This window comes from Gossypium raimondii, chromosome 3, assembly GCF_025698545.1.
Source record: "Gossypium raimondii isolate GPD5lz chromosome 3, ASM2569854v1, whole genome shotgun sequence".
Lineage (NCBI taxonomy): Eukaryota > Viridiplantae > Streptophyta > Magnoliopsida > Malvales > Malvaceae > Gossypium > Gossypium raimondii.
Genome location: NC_068567.1, coordinates 1,544,876 through 1,566,490, shown reverse-complemented (window position 1 = coordinate 1,566,490; position 21,615 = coordinate 1,544,876). Strand labels below are relative to the sequence as shown.

The 21,615-nt window shown below is 33.2% G+C and overlaps 1 protein-coding gene and 1 long non-coding RNA gene across 2 annotated transcripts; one reads left to right on the top strand and one right to left on the bottom strand.

Annotated features, from left to right (window-relative positions):
• Positions 1–1,496: 1,496 nt before the first annotated feature.
• Positions 1,497–3,250, bottom strand: LOC128039656 (uncharacterized). The gene is made up of 3 exons (XR_008194106.1): positions 3,151–3,250; positions 2,634–2,708; positions 1,497–1,694 (listed from the first exon to the last, which is right to left on the bottom strand). It is a non-coding gene; the product is annotated as an uncharacterized LOC128039656 (long non-coding RNA).
• Positions 3,251–18,598: 15,348 nt separating this feature from the next.
• LOC105796403 (uncharacterized) lies at positions 18,599–21,345 on the top strand. Its single transcript, XM_052628359.1, has 3 exons — positions 18,599–18,712; positions 18,766–19,158; positions 19,258–21,345. The coding sequence occupies exons 1-3, from the start codon at positions 18,599–18,601 to the stop codon at positions 21,343–21,345; spliced, it is 2,595 nt and encodes an 864-aa protein (XP_052484319.1).
• Positions 21,346–21,615: the final 270 nt, after the last annotated feature.

Here is a 21,615-nt window from a genome sequence, read left to right as displayed (position 1 = left end):
GTGATTTTTTAGTACAATAATTTTACTCTTTTACACGCTTTCGCGTAACAATTGGTATCAGAGCTAGATTCGTACTTGGGGAATACAACCGTTTACGATACTATTTACGTATATAGTATTGTTCATCCACGGCACTCACGTAGACGATACTGTTCACGTATACAGTAGTTGGGATTGAGGAGAAAAATGGCAGAGGCATCGTCATCAAAAAAGACTACCGTGATCAATACAAAATTTGAAGTAGAGAAATTTGATGGTACCAATAATTTTGGTATGTGGCAATGTGAGATCCTGGATGTCTTATGTCAGCAAGAGCTGGATATAGCCCTTGAAGAAAAACCTGATAAGATGGATGACAAGGAGTGGGCCAAGATCAATAGACAAGCATGTGGTACAATCCGCCTATGTTTGGCCAAAGAGCAGAAGTACTCTGTCATGAGGGAGACATCAGCGAAGAAGTTGTGGGATACACTGGAAGAAAAGTTTCTAACGAAAAGTCTTGAAAATAGGTTTTATATGAAAAAGAAACTTTTTCGGTTCACGTATGCACCCGATATGTCGATGAATGACCATGTGAACTCATTCAATAAAATTTTAGCAGACTTGCTAAATTTGGATGAGAAATTTGAAGATGAAGACAAGGCATTATTGTTGTTGAATTCTCTTCCTGATGAATATGATCATCTTACCACCACATTGCTTCATGGGAAGGATACACTCACATTTGATGCAGTCTGTAGTGCGTTGTTGTAACACCCCTTAACCCCGAACTGTCGCCGGAACAGGGTTACGAGGCATTACCGGACGTATCAAACAATTTACAACAATTCTTAAATAAATAATCAACATATTAAATTAAATCATAAAATTTATTAGTTTGTTTACCAATTGACTTCATTACTTAACTTATCTTACTAATTCGGAACATAAAAAAATTTACTTTGAAAATTAGTTTCACTATTCAAAGCAAACTTGTCCAATCGTTCAGCAGTTACTAAATTAATTATAACTCGAGCTACTGGACTCGAAATTTAATTCCGTAAATTTTACCTGAAACTAGACTCATATATCTACTTACAATAAAATTTTTAGAATTTTTGGTTTAGCTAATTAGTACAGTTTATTAGTTAAAGTCTCCCCTGTTTCGCCATTCGACTGTTCTGACCTCTTATTACTAAAAATAAAATTTCTCATTATAGGATTTTTATATAGTGTTCCCACTTGTTCCTACCGAAAATAGACTCATTAAAGAATCTAAGCATGTAAATTTAAATTCATAACTATTTTTGTAAAATTTTCAGTGATTTTCTAAACTCATAACAGGGGACTCCAAAAACAGTTTTGACCCTGTCTCACTAAAATTCACATATCTTAAAATATAAATTTCCTTTCTCTAAAACGTCATTTTTCCATGAAAATAGACTCAACAAGCTTTCATTCCATATATCATTCGCCTTATAAATCATTATATACTATCCTAGGTGATTTTTCAAAGTCACGTCACTGTGCTGCCTGAATTCTGTTTCTTTGTAAAATTTTACCCTTTCATGATTTCCATGTATAATTTATCACCTAAACTTTTATACACAACATATGTACATGCCACATTACCAAAAGAAAATATACATCACCAAAATTATGCTGAAGTCGGGATTGATCTGGATGCTGAACCGGGACCTTTGGCTTCTATCGACCTGCGCACGGAAACAACCGTACGCTGAGTATTGCATACTCAGTGGTATTACCATAATTCAAATTATAATAGAAATAAAGAATTATAAGTACCAAGCATGTAACTATTCGATTTCTTAAATATCAATTAATTTATAAACTTTCATTAATTAACAATAACAATACAATTTTTAGCTGTTATTCAATTTCAATCACATATCACACGTAATAATTTCAATCACTACATAGACATTAAAGTCATGCCTTTCATTTTCAATCTCAACATCAATCCACAATTTTTAAATTTTTGCATTTTAATTATTCACCCTATTAACAATTTGGACATTGACGGATACACGGATTCCAACCCAAACACACCAGTACGACACATTGTGCCTAAAACGGTACATAGTACCTGATCAGTATACGACACATAAGTGCCTGAAACGACACACGAGGTGCCTGATACGACACATAAAGTGCCTGAGATACGACACATAAAGTGCCTGGTCGGCAAAGCCGATAAACCCCGTACTCTTCCAAATCCTATGGCATGTCAATTATATCCGACTCAGCCCGACTAGTTAATAGGGTATTTAAATCACAATTTCTCTCATTTTCAATTCAATCATTTTTCCACCTTTCATTCGATAATTAATTTACAAATTCACACATTTTCACAACTCAATACATTTCCATTCAATTTAATATCAGTCAGAATTCGATTCAATTTCACTTTCCGCTTTCAATAAACAAGCAATTCAAATATTAATTCATATCAATTATTCAATTTAATTCACACTAATAATAATAATAATAATAATAATAATAATAATAATAATAATAATAATAATAATAATAATAATAATAATAATACTACTTACCTCACATTCCATTTACCAACTTCATAAATTAAAATCTAACATTTAATAATAAATAACTTGAATTATAGTAATACAAACCGTGATTTTCTTGCGTTTACTCCTCGATAATCTTCTCTTTTCCTTTTCGTGCCGATGCCTTGGGCTCTTTGTTAGCTATGAAAATAATAATAATTTATACTATTAATTACAGCACTAATTATGACAAATAATTGAATTTCTATTCAATTTCTTTCTTATTCTTAATTTAATCCTAACTAAATTCACTTACTTTCCTAATTCAATTCACACTCTATTTCTATTTAAATTTCATCCAAACTCAAATTTAACTATAAATTTTTCACCATATTTCACTAATTTCGAATTTTCCTCAATTTAATCCCTACAATTCAAAACTTATAGTTTAGTTCACAATTTAATCCTTTTAGCAAATCTAGCTAGAAACTCTATCAAATAAACCTTCAATTCCATCATTTATTCAACATAAATCCTACTAAAAATCTATTAACTTTCAAATTTTCAACTTAAATCCAAGAGTATTTCACTCTAGGATTCCAATAACATCAAATTTATGAGAATATGACTTGATTTAACTTACCTATTGAACTTCAAGCTTCAAATCCCTAGTTTTCCCTTTTTTTCTTTCTTTCTCCCCTGTTTCTTCTCTGTTTCGTCTCTTCTATTCTGTTTCTTTTCTTCCTTTGTTTCTTTCTTTTATTTTTATTTGTTTTTCTTTTACTTTTTGTTATAATAATATAATATAATATAATAATATTTTTTTAACACATAAAAATCTCAGATTTTTATACTTATGCCGCCTCAACTTTGGTAATTGGCATAATTGCCTATTTAGTCCCTACTATTTTCTTTAATCTATAATTAAACTTTCACTTCTATTGCAATTTAATCCTTTTTGCTATTTACTCTTAACTAGGCTAAATTCACCTTTCTAAATCCTAATTAAACACACAACTAGTCTAGTAAATATTTCTAATAATTATTTTTGAACTTAATTTACTAAGACGGAGGCCCGATATTATACTTTTCCAATGCCCGTGAATTTTGGGTCATTACAATTGTATAGATCTGAGACTCGAAAGAAAAATAAAAGAGATCACAGAGATACAACTACAGAAGTCTTAACAGTAAGAGGTCGTTCACATAGCAACAAACCTGGTAGAAGGGGTAAGTCCAAAGGGAGACCCGCCAAAGATGAATGTGCTTTTTGTCGTGAGAAAGGGCATTGGAAAAAGAATTGTCCTAAGTTACAAAAGGGCAAGACTATTTCTAATGCATGTGTAGCGGAGCATGATGAGGAGTCAGACTTTAGCTTGGTTGGCATGGCAATGACATGTCACACGGATGAGTGGATCTTGGATTCGGGATGTACTTACCATATGTGTCCTAATAAGGACTGGTTTTCTAGTCTTGAAGAACTAGAAGGTGGGGTTATTTTTATGGGCAATGATAGTGCCTGTAAGACAATGGGAGTAGGTACAATCAAATTGAAGAATCACGATGACTCAATCCAAGTCCTGACAGATGTTCGCTATGTACCTAGCTTGAAGAAAAATCTCATCTCATTAGGGCCTTAGAATCTAAAGGGCTCACAGTCACTTTGAGAGATGGATTACTAAAGGTAGTAGCTGGGGTATTGACGGTGATGAAAGGCACTAGAAGAAATAACTTGTACTATTTAAATGGAAGTATAGTTATTGGATCAACATCAACAGTTTCTGTGAAAGATGCAAATTCAGAGGCTACCAGGTTATGGCATATGCGATTAGGACATGCTGGTGAAAAAGCTTTGCAGACTTTGGCGAAGCAAGGCTTGATGAAAGGTGTAAATTCTTGCAAATTGGAATTCTGTGAACATTGTGTTCTGGGCAAGCAGACGAGGGTAAAATTTGGTTCTGCAATTCACAATACGAAAGGAATTCTGGACTACGTTCACAGTGACGTATGAGGACCTACCAAAGTGACTTCTTTGGGAGGTATGCACTATTTTGTTACTTTTGTTGATGATTATTCAAGAAAAGTATGGGTGTATCTAATGAAAAGAAAAAATGAAGTTTTGGATGCATTTCTGAAGTGGAAGAAGATGGTGGAGACTCAGACTGGTCGAAAGGTCAAACGACTTCGATCAGATAATGGTACTGAGTACAAAAATGATCCATTTCTTCAAGTATGTCAAGATGAGGGCATTGTGCGACACTTCACTGTTCGAGATACACCACAGCAGAATGGGGTGGCAGAATGTATGAATCGGACTATACTGGAGAAAGTTCGATGTATGTTGTCCAATGCTGGGTTGGGCAATGAATTTTAGGCTGAGGCAGTTACATATGCATGCCATCTAATTAACCGGTTGCCATCAGCTGCAATAAATGGAAAAAAATCCTATAGAGATGTGGACTGGTAAACCTGCTACTGATTATGATTCTTTACATGTTTTTGGTTCCACTGCATATTATCATGTAAAAGAATCTAAGTTAGACCCAAGAGCAAAGAAAGCATTATTCATGGGTATAACTGGTGGAGTAAAAGGATACCGTCTCTGGTGTCCTGATACAAGGAAGATTGTTTTCAGTAGAGATGTGACTTTTGATGAATCAACCATGATGAAGAACAAAGATTCACAAAAGGATGACAAAACCAGTGGTACTTTGCAGCAGGTGGAGCTTGAAAAGGTTAATGATGATCCAGCTAATATTGAAGAAACAAATGATGAAGAAGTTTCAACCCAAGAACTTCTATAGCAACAATATTCAATTGCAAATAGGAGGCCAAGAAGAGAGATGCGTAAGCCTGCTCGCTTTGATGATATGGTGGCCTATGCACTTCCAATTACAGATGATGATGTTCCTTCTACTTACACAGAAGCAATAAGTAACCCTGATGGTGTAAAGTGGAAGCAAGCTATGAATGAAGAAATGCAGTCTCTTCATAAAAATAAGACTTGGGAGTTGGTGACACTGCCCAAGGGAAAGAAGGCAATTGGATGCAAATGGGTATATGCAAAGAAGGAAGAATTTCCTGGTAAAAATGAAATTCGATACAAGGCTAGATTGGTAGCAAAGGGTTACGCTCAGAAAGAAGGAATAGACTACAATGAAGTGTTTTCTCCAGTTGTGAAGCATTCATCTATTCGAATTTTGCTAGCCTTGGTTGCGCAATATGACCTTGAACTAGTTCAGCTTGATGTGAAGACAACTTTTTTACACGGTGATTTGGAAGAGGAAATCTATATAACTCGGCCTGATGGATTCAAGGTTGCTGATAAAGAAAATTGGGTTTGCAAACTGACGAAGTCGCTTTATGGATTGAAACAATCTCCGAGGCAGTGGTACAAGCGATTTGATCAGTTCATGAAAGGGCAAAGGTACACAAGAAGTAAATTTGATCATTGCGTGTATTTTCAGAAGCTACAAGTAGGAACTTTCATATACTTGCTCTTATATGTTGATGATATGCTGATAGCATCTAAGAGCAAAGTTGAGATTGAAAGATTGAAGACTCAACTCAATCTCGAGTTTGAAATGAAAGATCTAGGTGAAGCTAAGAAGATTCTTGGCATGGAAATATGTAGAGATAGAGCTCATGACAGAGTTAGCTTGTCTCAGAAGCAGTATTTGAAGAAAGTACTACAGCAGTTTGGCATGAACGAGCAGACCAAATCTGTAAGTACCCCGTTGGCTTCTCATTTTAAGCTTTCTGCACAACTATCTCCTTCGACGAATACGGAACAAGAACACATGTTACAAGTTCCGTATGCTAATGCAGTAGGTAGCTTGATGTATGCAATGGTGTGTACAAGACCCGACATTTCACAGGCAGTTAGTATAGTGAGCAGGTATATGTATAATCCTGGAAAAGGACATTGGCAAGCTGTGAAATGGATTCTACGGTATATTTTGAAGACCGTGGATGTTGGATTACTGTTCAAGCAGGATACTACACTTGGTAAAGGTGTTATTGGGTACGTTGATTCTGACTATGCCGGTGATTTGGACAAACGAAGATCAACCACCGGTTATGTGTTTACACTTGCTGGAGGACCAATAAGTTGGAAGTCTACACTACAGTCTACAGTTGCGTTGTCAACTACAGAAGCCGAATACATGGCTGTAACAGAGGCTGTAAAGGAAGCTATTTGGTTACAAGGTGTGGTTAAAACCTTGGGATTGGTTCAGGAGCATATTAATGTGTATTGTGATATTCAAAGTGCTATTCATTTAGCAAAGAATCAAGTCTATCATGCACGTACAAAGCATTTCGACGTACGATTCCATTTTGTGCGGGAAATTATTAATGAGGGGAAAATTCATCTTCAGAAGATTAAGACTGCAGATAATCCCGCAGATATGATGACCAAGGTGGTAACAACAATCAAGTTCGAACATTGTTTGAACTTGATCAATATTCTGCAAGTTTAACAGTTGAAGAAGGCGCTATCAAGTATTGTTGTCAAAGGCAGAAAGAATTGTGTGAAGATAAGATTATCCTAATAGAATCTTCAAGGTGGAGATTATCCTAAGCCATCCATCTTTGAAAAGTCAAAGATATTGGTGGGCACCAAAAATCCTACAAATTAAGGCACTAATAATTTGGTTTGAAATTTGGCATGGAATAATTGCAATTTTTGGTCCCTAATTGTATAGGGACTTTGCAAGTTGATCCTTGAGCTTCAACTATAAATAGGCCTAATTATTTCTCATTTCAAACATCCCACACTTTCCATTCTCTACTTAAGGCAATTGTTCTCTCTCCCTATTTGTAAACTTTCACTTGTATTTTAGAGTGAAATATATTTGATAGTGCCCGAGGACGTAGGCAAAATTTGCTGAACCTCGTTAAATTGTTGTGTTCTTTATTGTTTATTTTGCATATTTTGTGAGTGTGATTGTAGTGATTTATTGTGCTATTAAATTACGATAGAGGGATATTCTGGCTAGGAAAGATCTGGTACTTAAGCGATCCTCGTGATCCACCCCTCTTTCCTGGGAATTGAACTTAGTATGATTTTTTAGTACAATAATTTTACTCTTTTACACGCTTCCGCGCAACAATTCCCCTCACCTATTGTTTTGGCTATATTCGCATCTCTTTTTTACTCTCTCATATTGCAATCTTGTATGTAATTTCCTTACTCCTCTTCTCTGAGAATGTGAACTTGTTAAACCTCTTTTCTATTTGATGATACATTCAAATGTATATCCAACTTTCCTATGGTAAATTACCTATTAAGATAGTCATATACGCAAATTTGGTTAATCCTCTTCTATAGTAAACTGTAAAATAAATTAAAAATTAAAAAAAAATATTAATTTCTATTCAAACAACTCATACCATATATTAAAGCAATAAAAAAATTGTATCAAACAAAATAATTTGCATGTCATAACAAATTATTTTATGACCCTTCCTATAACATCATCCATAATCCCTTTCTAATTATTTAATGACATGTCAGTATTTTTTTTTCATGTCATTGATACATAATAATCATGGTAATTTTTTATCTTGAACCTCAAACCCTGAACTCAAACCTCGAACTCTAAACTTGAGCCTCGAACTCCGAACCCTAAATCTCAAACCTCATAGTTAATGGTTCGAGATTTGGTTTCAAAGTTCAGAGTTTAAACTGAAAAAAATTACCAAAATTATGTGTCAATGACATGGAAAAATTTGTTGAAATATCATCAAATAATTGAAAAGAGACTATATAATCACATGTCATACTAAACGGTCAAAAGTCCTAACTCCCTCTCCAATCAGAGTGTTTATAATATCTTTTCAACCTAAATTTGGCTACAGAAACTTGATTTAGGTCATAAAACCCATAAAAGACCAAAATGCTCTTGGAACACGACCACAACGTGGAACTTCAAGTCAAAACGAGGCGATTCGAAGTTGGGGTGCCAACGTAGGTAACTCCTTTCTTGTGCTGGGGCGGTGGATGAGGCAGGGGTGTCAAATTGTTGTGCCAAGGCTCTAAACTCTTCATTTTCAGCTACGCTTTGCCTCGGTTCTTCGTTTGATCTTCTGATGGTCTCAAAACCTGACCCTTAAGCTTCTGTGCACCTCTTTCAAATTCAAAAACACTAAAATGATTACCGCTCCAAATGGGCAAATAAATGATTGGAAAAAAATTGAAAGATTAGTTTTATTTTGTTCAGTACAAATGATATATTATATGGTAGAATATGAAAACCAGAAACAAAATTGCAAAGCAGAGAATGGTCATCCACGCTAGTACATAATTTCACTACAGCTCAAACCAGCAGTAATAAACCAACAATTAACTGTAGTCGAGAGAAATAGTAATTAATAGAAGCTACAAATAGGATTGTATCCACAGATATTGATAATAAATTTATTTCTTCAAGCAAAAACAATTAAAATAAATTAGAAAGGGATTTATTTATGAAATAGAAAACTGAAATTAAATTAAACAATTAAATTTAAATTGAAAACTTAAATGGAAAAAAAATAAAAATTAAAAGTTTTGGAAAAATCGATGAGAAAAAGTTCTAGTCAAAGGTAAATCCCTGTTTGATTTTTGAATTCGATTATCGGCCCAAAGGTATTTTAAACACCTTTGGTAAATTAGTTCTAGTTGCTAACTCAGTGTCGGGTAACCAATCTCTCCTAGCCTGTTTGGTAATCAAGAGATGAGTCATTTAAAATTATTTCTCTAACTGATAAATAACCCTATAGCTCAGCGCCCAATATTCAACTTAACGACAACATTAAGAATGAGAGAGATCTACTTCTAACTAAAAAACTCACCTCAGTGAGGTTCATTTAAGTTAGATCACACATTCACACCACATAAAGAAAAAGTATGACATAAACAAGCCATGCAGTTCATCACTAGTATTAGAATGAATTGAACAATTACGAATTTAACTATTCTAATTTACAAGACAATCATTCTAAGATTTGAAAATACATGGATTGTTTGAAAAGAGCACAGATACCACCTTGCGTTTGTGAAGAACTGAATGTTCATCGTACAAATAAACATACAAGACATTTTTTATTAATAACATAAAACTTGACCAAAGTGAAAGGTTTCCATATAAGCAACATGAGGTAGAGGATCGTATAGTGTGGATTCACGACAAGGGAGGGGTATTCTCAGTTAAAAAGTTGTCGCAATTGCTGGCTTATGGTGGAATGGAAGCTGTTGGATTCCCATTTGATAGAATTTGGAGTCTGGAAGCTCCTCCAAGGGTGCGTAACTTCTTGTGGATGTTGGCGATTAATCGCATTCCAACAAAAGATTTTTTGATAAGTCGTGGGATACAAATTGATTCATCAAACAGGGGCTACCGATGGTGTGATTGATTTTCGGAAAAGACTAACCATTTGTTTTTTGAATGTTCGTTTATCAAAAGCTTCTGGTCTCGCATTTTTAGCTGGTGAGATTTAGTTTGGAAGGATGTGACAAATGTTGATGAATTCTGTTCTGTGTGTTGGAGTGTGAAGTTGACAGGTATTCAAAAGAGTCTATGGTTATTGGTAATTGCGGCTTCGTGTTGGATAGTATGGCTAGCTCGAAACGAGAAGGTGTCTGAAAGGTCGATGGCTACAATTGATTCTTTAATCTTTCAATAAAAAATGAGATCATTGATGTGGGCTAGATTGGTACATGATGATTGTGTTTTTCCAGAGGTTGATTGGTGGGGACCTAAGGATTGCAGGTTGGGTAGAAAATTGGGGAGAGATAGGGATTGTGTTTGGGATTCTCCTCCTACGGGTTGGTTGAAATTTAACATGGCTTGAGTAGTTGTGGAGGAGGTTGTGGGCTGTGGAGGGGTGTTGAGGGACGAAAAGGGAGTGGTCTCGGCTCATTTTTATTGATTTTAATGCGGAAGGTAAATGTTCCTCTGATTGTAGAGTTTGAATTGACTAATGTTTATGATTGGCTGAAGTATAGACGTTTACGACCATGGTCGATAAGAAAATTATTTGCGGATATTGAAAGAGGATTACGGCATTTGGTGGAGATAAAGTTTGGCTAATTCATTGGCAAACGCTGGACTGTCCAGGAATCACTTTTTTAATGCTTATTGGTAATCTGTTGTTTCTTGGTGATTTGTGTTAGTGCAGTCTGCTAGCTGTTATTTTTCTTTGTAGGTTGTACTGCTGTTTTTTGCAGCTCTGTCGATCAGACATGAGCTGAAATTTTTATTACTCCATTTTACTTGTAATCAATTGATTGAACTAAAAAAATTATAACGAATACTTATTGATTTGATTTTCATGATAACGTAATGTTGGAGGACGCCCCAATCCTTTAGCATTCCAACCAAGGTAAATCATTGCCTTTTGTTAATTTCTTCTATTATTAGAATAAAGAAACTATTACAGATTTACTGGAGCCCATCGATAGTGATGGTATTGTTCTCTTCACCTATGTTAATTTCTTCTACTTATTAGAATAAAGAAATTATTACAGATTAATTTACTTTAATTGATTGTATATTATTCTAAATGCCAAATAATGATTTTTTCTTAAAAGGACATTAAAATAATAGTAAGAGATGATTTTATATCCAAAGAATCATCAAATATTAATGAGTAAGAAAAGATTGAAGTCACAATTTTACCCAAAAAAAAGTTAAAAAATAAAAAATATATAAGGACTAATTAACGAGTGAGTGGCGATAATGTAATTAATTGATAATATTAGTCATCATAAAAATTTGTCAAAGTTCAATGATCATTACTTAAATAAGTGAGCAATTTTATAGTTTATCCATGAAATTAAACCATTTAATTTGTCGTTGGTAATGATATATGCAACTCAATTTTAATAAAATTATTATAGTTAAGTTTCAACAGTCAACATAATATTATTGTTGTTGTTGCTTATTGTAGAAGTAAATGGTGAGAGGAAGCTTGACAATTACCTTTTTTAATGAAATCAAAGCGTTGTTATTCTATCAATTTGCGATTGTTATTATTATTTGAATTGGAAAATATGAGATAATATATAGAAATTGAAATAAATATAGGGATAAAGATCTATTACTCTTTCCTGCATGGATGCAGTCAAAGCCAAAGATAAGATTTGGTTAGAGAACTAAGAAAAAGGTTTAATCACAAGTCAGCTAGTGTATTATTATAAAAATAAATAAATAATAGAAGATGGTGCATCAATGATGTTGAATTTCTTGATTCTATATAGCTGACCCTTTCAAGTTTATTTGAAACCATACCCTGATGCCACCATTAAGCTATCCTACCTTGTTTTTGCTTTTGGGGTTTCATTTTAATCTTTTGCTACTTGGAAAGAGACAGAGAGGAAGGAGAAATGGAGGAGTCAAAGAATTATGGGCACCACCATCCATTGTTACTGTTGGATGAAGAGCAGCTAATCAACAATAAAAGTGGAGTGGCTGACTGCTTGTTGGAACAAAGAACAAGGATGAATGAAACAAGCAATTTCTTGAGCTAGAAGGCTCGATGCTTGCTGTGCAAACAAAACAAAATTGAGCTTAAAGAACTAAAGAAAAGCAATGAATTATGAGAGCATTGGATGATAAATTCTTTGATGAATTTTCATATATATGAAAAATGGCATAATGCCAATACATATACCAAACATAAGTTGGTCAAGAGAAGCAAAAAAATGATCACCTAAACACTACCTACTACCACTAAGTACATTGAAACTTGTTAAACTTAACTTGTACACTTTGCAAAGTTGATTTATCAGCTCAAACATTACCTAATTACATCAAGTACATTGACAACTTAGTTAATTCAAATCAAACTAACAAAACACTCCTCCTTGGCTTGCATGCTGCAAACTCCGAATTTGACTCTCAAATGCTCAAACCTCGACACACTAAGGGGTTTTGTCAGGATATCAACAAGTTGATCATCAGAACTGCAATGAATCAGTTTCACTTATTGAGCTTGTTCCATTTCCCTAACAAAATGAAACTTAATTTTGAAGTGCTTTGTTCTTCTATGGAACACTGGATTCTTTGCAATTGCAACGGCAGACTCATTATCACATTTGATCTCTATTGCTTCCTTTTGGTGTATATTCAAATCTGCCATGATTTTTCTTAGCCAAATGGCTTGGTTAATAGTACTAGCAGCTGCTACATACTTTACTTCAGCTGTTGATTGAGCAACAATAGTTTGCTTCTTTGAACTCCAACAAAAAATAGCTGAACCAAAGGTAAACAGATACCCAAAGGTGCTGTTCATATCATCTAACGATCCAGCCTAATCACTATCAGCATATCCAAGCAGCTTCATGCTTTCAGCCTTGGTGAACATCATTCCAAAGCTTAGTGTACCTTTGATGTACCTAAGAACTTTTTTTACAGCTTAGAAATGCTTCACATCGCAGCAATGCATGAATCAAGACAGCAAACTTACAACAAATATAATGTCTGGTCTGGTGGTAGTCAAATAAAGTTGGCATCCAATCAAACTCCTATAGATTGATTCACAAACCTTCTCAAAATCAGCTTGGCTTGACAGATTTTCTCCAACTACAACTGGTGTGCTTGTTGCCTTGCAATTCAACATAGAGAATTTGTTCAAAATCTTCAAGGCAAATGCCTTTTGACTTAAGAAGATCCCTTGCTGAGTTTGAGACACTTCCATGCCAAGGAAGTAGGATATTTGTCCCAAACCAAACATCTCAAACTTTTTCTCAATTTTGCCTTTGAAATCAGCCAGCATTTCTTAACTTTCTCCTGTCACCAGTGGGTCATCAACATACAGGGACACTATGAGCTGTGTTTTATTGCCTTTCTTCTTCACATACAGGGTTGGTTCACTGATGCTTCTCTCGAACCCCAAGCTAGCTAGGTAGCTATCGATTCTGTCATACCAGGCTTTTGGTGTTTGTTTCAAGCCATACAAGGCCTTTTTCAGTTTGTCCACTTTGTCCTCTTCACCAACAACTTTGAAACTTTCAAGCTGTTCGACATAAATCTCTTCTTCAAGAAAACCATTTAGGAAAGCTAACTTTACATAGAGTTGATGTATCTGACTTTAACCTAACCTGCGCACTGAAAATAAACCATACACTGAGTATAAACTCAGTGGTATTTCTATAATCCGAATGCTTAAAAGTAAAATAATATAACAAACAATAACTATAGTCATAGAATTATACAATTCATAAATAAGGTATTTATAACACATTCAATTTTTAATCATTTGCCACCCGAGATAGCTTTTCACAATATGAACACAATCATTTGAACAACAATATTATTCATTCATATTCAATTCATAAATACACAAATCATGTGTCTCTAACCATATTTCAAATCACCACTCAATATCAATCATAACACTATTTTTGTAATGACCCATTTTCAGTAAATTAGAATAGTGGTTTCAGTAACCACAAAACCGAGCTAGAAAGAAAATTTATTTTAATATTGTGGTATGGTCTATATTATGATAGGAAGGTTGCATGAAAATTTTGATAATAAAATTTTATTGATTATATGGTAAAATTTATTTAAATAGATTAAATAAAAAATGCATTTTCGGACTTCGTTCCGTAAATCGATTCGTAAATATTTATAATAAATATTTACGAAGTTAGTTAATGTCTAATCATGTTTTGACTAGGAGAATTTGATGTAATTGGAAGAAATTAGGAAAAGGGATTAGATTGAGATAAGTGTGAAAGTTTAATTATAAATTAAAGAAAGTTAAAAGGACCAAATAGGAATTATGCCTTTTTCAAAAATTGAGGCGGCATAATGAATGAAATATCTAAGATATTTTCTTAATTTAAAATATATATTATATATTATGTTATTTAATTAATAAGTAAGTTGTTATATTATATTATTATTATATATAAAACAAAAGAAATGAAATGAAAAGAAAGAAACAGAATAGAATTTGAAACGGAACAGGGGAGAAACAGGGAGAAAGAAAGAAAGAAAAAGTACAGAAGAAAATTAGGGTTTTTAAGGTTCAATTTCAAATTGGTAAGTCAAATTAAGTCTTTTCTTGAAATTTTCGAGTTTTTATGATTCTAGATCAAAATACTATTAGGTATATGTTGAAATTTTGAAAGTTAGTAGAAATTTTTTATGTAGTTTATATTGAATTAGTGGATGAATTAGAGATTGAATTGAAGGAAATTAAAACTAGGATTGGGAAAAGGATTAAATTGAGAAATAAGTTATAAGTTTAATGTAAAATTGTAAGAAATTCGAAATTAAGGGTTATTAGTGAAAATTTGAGAGTTAAGTCAAGTTGTAAGTAGAATTTAAGTAAAAATAAGGTATAGATTGTGATAGAAATAGAAATAATTTTAGTTATGAATTAAATTGAAATATTAGCTAAGGTAAGAAATTATGAAATTATTATATCATATATGTTTATTTTATTAAATAATATAGGTAAGTTATTTGATTGTTTTTCTAATATATAAATGTTATGTGTTTTATATGAAATTGAAGAGAAAGAAAAGAAAGGAAAGGACCTAATTGAAGAAAAGGAAAAGAGAAGGCTAAGGAGTGAAGGAAGACATCATCTCAACCTTTTGTTGTAAGTACTACAAGATTATTTTTTGTAGAAATTATTTATTTTAAATGCCTATATTATAGTTTAGAATTATTTAGAAATAAAATAAAATAAAGTAAAATAAAAGATTATGGAACTATGAAATTTGTAAAGAAAATTATAGATGGAAAATATAAGGAGGTATATTGTTTGAACATTAAGTAAATGTTGTGACAAAAGTATATATATGTGAAAATGGTGTGATAATTGTGAATTGTGAAATGTGCACTAAATTGTAATGATGGAGAAATGAGAAATCTTTTTGTTGAAATAATTCTATAAAGTATTTAAATGAATGAGATTTAGTTTTAATGCCCAAGTAGATGGAATTTAGAACTACCAGGATATTAATGGCATGCCATTAAGGAACTTTAGCGCGCTCTCTGATTATTAGCACGTTGGTGCTCTCTGATTATTAGCACGTTGGTGCTCTCTGATTATTAGCACGTCAGTGCTCTCTGTTTAGCACATCTGTGCTCTCTGTATAGCACTTTAGTGCTCTCTGTTCATTAGTGCATAATAATGCACCTCTGTATTTGTTCCGTATATCCGGTGTGTTCTATAAAAATCTACTTTGGGCTAAGATTATGATTTGTGGATAAAAGCGAGTCATTAATATGCTAAGGTAAGTTTTATGAAGCTTATACGTACGTAAATATGTAATAACAGAATGAGTTTGAAATATTTTGTTTAGATTTATTTATCTTTTTATTCTTGTAGTGCTTACTAAGCCTTCACCGGCTTAACGCATTTAATTTTAACGCGTAGGTATAGTTTGACTCGAAGAGATAAAGTCAGGATAAAAGATCTCTCATCTCATCACATCCTCAAGAGCTTCAAAAGTAGGTACCATATTTTGAATTAAAATGGCATGTACATAGACAGTCAGTTATGCTTCCATGTGTTAGGAACTAAAATGTAAGCTCTTGAACTTCTATCTATTTTTAGGTACTTTACGCATTTTGGTATATATATGAAATGAATTAGTAAAACTATATGTATGTTTGCAAATATGGTTGGTAAGTTAAAATGCTATGTATAAATGTTTTAATTAAACAATATCTAGCTATAACCGTTTTAGCACCAAATGTAATAGCCTTATACTGGGTCAGTAGATTAGATCAAGTATAGGGTTGTTACAATTTTATTCAATAACCCCTATTAACCTGACACGGACTTGGACAGATACATGGATCCAACCAAAACACACCCAGTGCCTCATCGGATAATTCGAAACAATAAGTTGACACCCAGTGTCTCATCGGCCATGCCGAAGTAAATTGGTACCCAGTACCTCATCGAATTTATCCGAAGTAATAATTTGACACCTACTGTCTCATCGACTCGAAGTCGAAGTATCCCTGAACTCTTCCAATCTTATGGCATGCCATTTATATCTGACTCAGTCCGATACAGTTAATAGGGTTTCAATTCACTTTTCTAATGCCACAATTATCTAATACTCAATTATCACATAAATCACAATTTCACATACATTCAATTCAATATAAAAAATGCTAACACTTACCTTATTTACTTACCATAAACATTTAAATCAAAATACAACAATTAATAATTAATCGGATTATAGAAATACAAACCAGAATTTCTGAGCTACTCCTCATCGACTTTATCTTTTCCTTTTTTAGTCGAAGTTTCCGGTACAGCGTTAGCTACGGAAATTAAAACAATTAAAATTCATCAATACAATATAATTTCACATTGAATATTTCAATTTTTATTCAAATTTTGTCTAAATTCCAATTTAGTCCCTAAATCGAGACTAACTTTATTTCTTCAAAACTAATTCCATATTTTCATTCAATTTCCACGTTAGACTAAATTCAACTCTCTAATTTCACTCAAATACTTAAATTTTTAATTTTTTACAATTTAGTCCCTAATACTCAAAACTTATAATTTATTTTACAATTCAATCCCTTTTCATTTCTAACTTAAAATTCTATCAATTTAATCCCAAATACTTAAATTATTCAACATGAACAACATCTAAAAATTCAATATTTTCTTAAATTTCAACATAGGTTAAGTAGTATTTAATACTAGGATTCTAAAACATAAAATTACAAGAAAATAGACTAAATTGACTTACCAATTAAGTTTTAAACCCTTGAAAACCCTAATTTTTTTCTCCTTTTCATTCTCTTTTCTTCTCTATTTCGTTCTACTTTGATCTTTTTTCTATTCTTTTCTTTCATTTATTTTATGTTTTAATTATTATAACAATCTAATATAATAATATAATAATATTTACTTAAATAATAAGTAAGTAATAATAATTATAAATGTTTGTATTTAAATGTTACACATTTCATTACCAATACTACACACTTGTTAATTTGAGGTTTAATTGCTTATTTAGTCCATTCACTTTTCTTTAATCTATAATTTAACTTTCTCCCTATATGTAATCTAGTCCTTACACCTAATTACTCTTAAATTAAGCAAATTCACCTAATCAAAATCTAATTAACCACACAACTAACTTCGTAAATATTTTTATTAAATATTTACGGATCCGTTTTCCGAAAACGAAGACCTGAAAATTGACTTTTTGATACCCGTGACTATCGGGTCGTTACATTGCATACATAAATAATTATATTTATCTAATATAAAAATAAATTAATTTATTTATTTTTTTAAATGTGCATGATTAAATCAAAATTAAAGTTTGAAGTTTACATTTGAACCACAATTAGAGTTTCACGTGTATAATTACATCAAATTAAAGTTCATATATATAATTACACATTAGGTCAAAGTTCATATATAGTTTTAAGATTTATTTCTAAAAATATTATATTAATTATATATATTAAATAATTATAATTATAATTATATTAAATCACCAATCCAATAATAATTAAATCCATTATATTTATGATAGTAATTTTTAATATAAATATTTTTGAATGCGTTGGAAAACCTTTTTTAGCTTTTTTTATGCATTTAATGTATTATATATATTTAAGATATGCACGATGATAAATCATGAAGTATTTATTACTTTAGATATAAAACGTGACTCCCAATAATTTTTCAGTTTGATATTTTGGCAAAAACAATCCTTACAGAAAAAAAAATCTCAGATAGTAAAGAGATTTAAAGTGATTTTATTAGCCTTCCCATTTAATCAAAAAAGTCCTTGTTGTGTTGTGATCATTTAATATTTTTGACATTATTGGTTCACTACAATATTTGAAGACTGAAACTGTAAACAAAATTGATTTAAATAAATCTCATAAATATCAAATCAACCCACCATGGACGGCATGTGTAATCTAGAATAAAAGCATTGACTATCTAATTGAGTTGACCTCTGCCTCTAAATATCAAATGCTCTCCCATTTCCTGAATCATTATCTTTCTTCACATGTAATCTTATTTTCCCATTCAAACTTTGCTCCCAGAGTCGAGCTTTTCCTTTATTTATATTGCTTGGGGAAGGAGAAATGGAGGAGTCTAACAATTATGGCCACCAACATCCCCTGCTTCTTATGTTGAATCAAGACCAGCTGATCCACCATCAAAGTGGTGTAACTGATTGCTCCAGGTGTGGGGAGAAGGTGTCTGCTCCATGTTTTTGCTGTGCGGAGCACTGTGGGTTTTATCTCACAAGGTATGTGCCGAGGCACCTTTGGAGCTTAATCATCCTTTTCATCCTCATCATCCTCTTCTTCTTATGCAAAATGCACCTTATTCATCTGGACGGTACATTTGCAATTTTTGCGATAAAGGCGGTAATGAGTTTGTTTATCACTGCTCTTGCCCTTTTGACTTTCATATTAAATGTGCTTTGTTTACATTTAATATTGCTGAGAATAATTTGAAAGAGCTTGAGCATGTTGCCCTTCAAGATGAAGAACTTGAAGATGATAATAAGTGCTTTGGGTGCCAGGAACCATTAACAAATTATACGCACTTTTCTCCTGACTGTGGATTTAATTTACATGAGAAATGCGCTGAGCTTCCTTTCAAACTGAATCATGGGTGCCATCCCAAGCATCCTCTTGTTCTACAATTTAATAGCCAACGGCTCTCTTGCAAGATATGTTGAGTAACAAGGCGAAGTACGGAAAGTGGATTTTTTTATGGTTGTTCTCCTTGTAAGTTTGTTGTTCACATTGAATGTGCATCGCAATCACCATTACAAGTTATTAAGAGTACAAATTATGAACATCCATTCACCTTGTTTAATGGGCACCAATATCCCCTGCTTCTTATGTTGAATCAAGAGCAGCTGATCGACAATCAAGGCGGTGTAACTGATTGCTCCAGGTGTGGGGAGAAGGTGTCTGCTCCATGTTTTTACTGTGCGGAGCACTGTGGGTTTTATCTTCACAAGGTATGTGCCGAGGCACCTTTGGAGCTTCATCACCCTTTTCATCTCAACCATCCTCTTCTTCTTATGCAAAAGTCACCTCATTTATCTGGAGCGTACTTTTGCACATTCTGCCATGAATTTGGTGACAAGTCTGTTTATCACTGCTCTAGTTGTGAATTGGACTTTCATATTAAATGTGCTTTGTTTACACTTAATATTGCTGAGAATAATTTGAAAGAGCTTGAGCATGTTGCCCTTCATGATCCATTGATTTCCACTGAAAATGGTGATAAAAAACTCAAAGATGTTAGTAAGTGCTTTGGATGTTGGGAACCATTAGCAATGTATACACACTTTTCTCCTGATTGTGGATTTAATTTACATGAGAAATGCGCTGAGCTTCCTTTCAAACTCAATCATGTGTACCATCGCAAGCATCCTCTTGTTCTACAATTTAATAGCAAACGACTCTCTTGCAAGATATGCCAAGTACCCAGGCGAAGAGGATTTGTGTATGGTTGTTCTCCTTGTAAGTTTGTTGTTCACATTGAATGTGCATCACAATCATCATTACAAGTTATTAAGAATACAAATCATGAACATCCATTCACCTTGTTTTTGAGACAAGTTCCATTCACTTGTGATGCGTGTGGCTCTGAAGGAAATCATGTTTCCTATACATGTGGTACATGCAACATTATAATCCATAAAAATTGCATTTCATTGCCTCGCATTATCAAAAGTAAGTGGCATGACCATCCCCTTATTCACACATATTTCCATCACCTAGAAGATTTTAGGGTTTTGGATTGCCTAATATGCCATGATGAAGTCAATACAGAGCATGGTAGTTACTATTGTTCAAAGTGTGATGTTATATTCCATGTGAAGTGTGCAATGAAGGATAAAGATTCATATGAAATAGTAGAAAATGAAGATGAGATGCCCCATGAAAGTTCCATCAGTGTTATTGAGAGGAACGATGCTGGAGAAGCTACAAAAATAAAGCATTTCAAGCATATGCATAATCTAATGTTAGGTCCCTTTGTTGGAGGATATGAAAATAGTTGCAACGGGTGTATGTTGCCAATCTCGGATCCATTTTATTACTGTTCAGAATGTGTTTTTTTTCTTCATAAAGCGTGTGCCGAGTTAACTAAGATGAAGAATGTTTGGCATCATCATTGCCAAGAGCCTCTTGCCCTTATTTCTGACAAAGCTTTTGAGTGTCAAGAATGTTGGCACATATCTAATGCCTTTGCTTATGAATGTTCTGGATGTGAGGAAAATAAATGTCTCCGATGTGTGATTGTTCTTACTCCTGGTGCTCGAACATGTTTGAAACATGTTCACCCACTCTATTTCTACAGAGACTACGAAGGTCAGTGCAATGCTTGTGGTGATACAACAAGGGGATATGGGGCATTTTGTTGTAAGGACTGGAATTTTGTGCTAGATCTTGGATGTTTTTCACTTCCAATTACAGCTCGTCACAAATGCGATGAGCACCTTCTTTCACTCACTGATAATGATGGTAATAGTTATTCAGAGAGTCATCATTGTGATATCTGCGAAGAAAGTCGAGATCCAAATCGTTGGTTTTATCATTGTACAACATGTGATACTTCTGCTCATGTTGGTTGTGTTCTTGGAAGCTATCCATTCCTCAAACTCGGGAGCATCTATGAAGAAACAAATCATCCACATCCACTCATCATTGTGAAGAAGAAGTATTACTATCTTGATTGTAATAAATGCGGTAAGCCTTGTGAAGATGTGGCTCTTGAATGCTCCAAGTTGGAGTGCAAATATATTGTCCACTGGGATTGTGTAGCACCCTATTTTCTACGGCAGTGGTGGAAGTGGGGCATGTAGCAATTCAGATGTAATCATATTTGAAACGTGCCACTTCATTTGCAGGAAAACTCAAGATTGGAAAACAGGGTTTGATCTTTACCTTGTTACTTGTGATGTTAGTTGTTGTTGTCATTATAATTTGATTTTTTCAACTGTTTATGTTCTAAATAAATGTCATGTAATAATCTAAGCTGAAACTTGTATAGTTTGCATTTGTGTTTGATTGTTGATTTTAGAATTTCTTATAATTTGGCAGTGTGATTGTACTTACATGTGATTGATGCTTCT

Bases quoted from the DNA above. Each gene is read 5' to 3' on its own strand.
- LOC105796403 (XM_052628359.1), top strand. From the start codon at position 18,599: ATGGAGGAGTCTAACAATTATGGCCACCAACATCCCCTGCTTCTTATG. The intron at 18,713-18,765 runs GTGTCTGCTCCA...TTATCTCACAAG, and splicing joins GCTCCAGGTGTGGGGAGAAG to GTATGTGCCGAGGCACCTTT. The intron at 19,159-19,257 runs GTTCTACAATTT...TCTCCTTGTAAG, and splicing joins GCCATCCCAAGCATCCTCTT to TTTGTTGTTCACATTGAATG.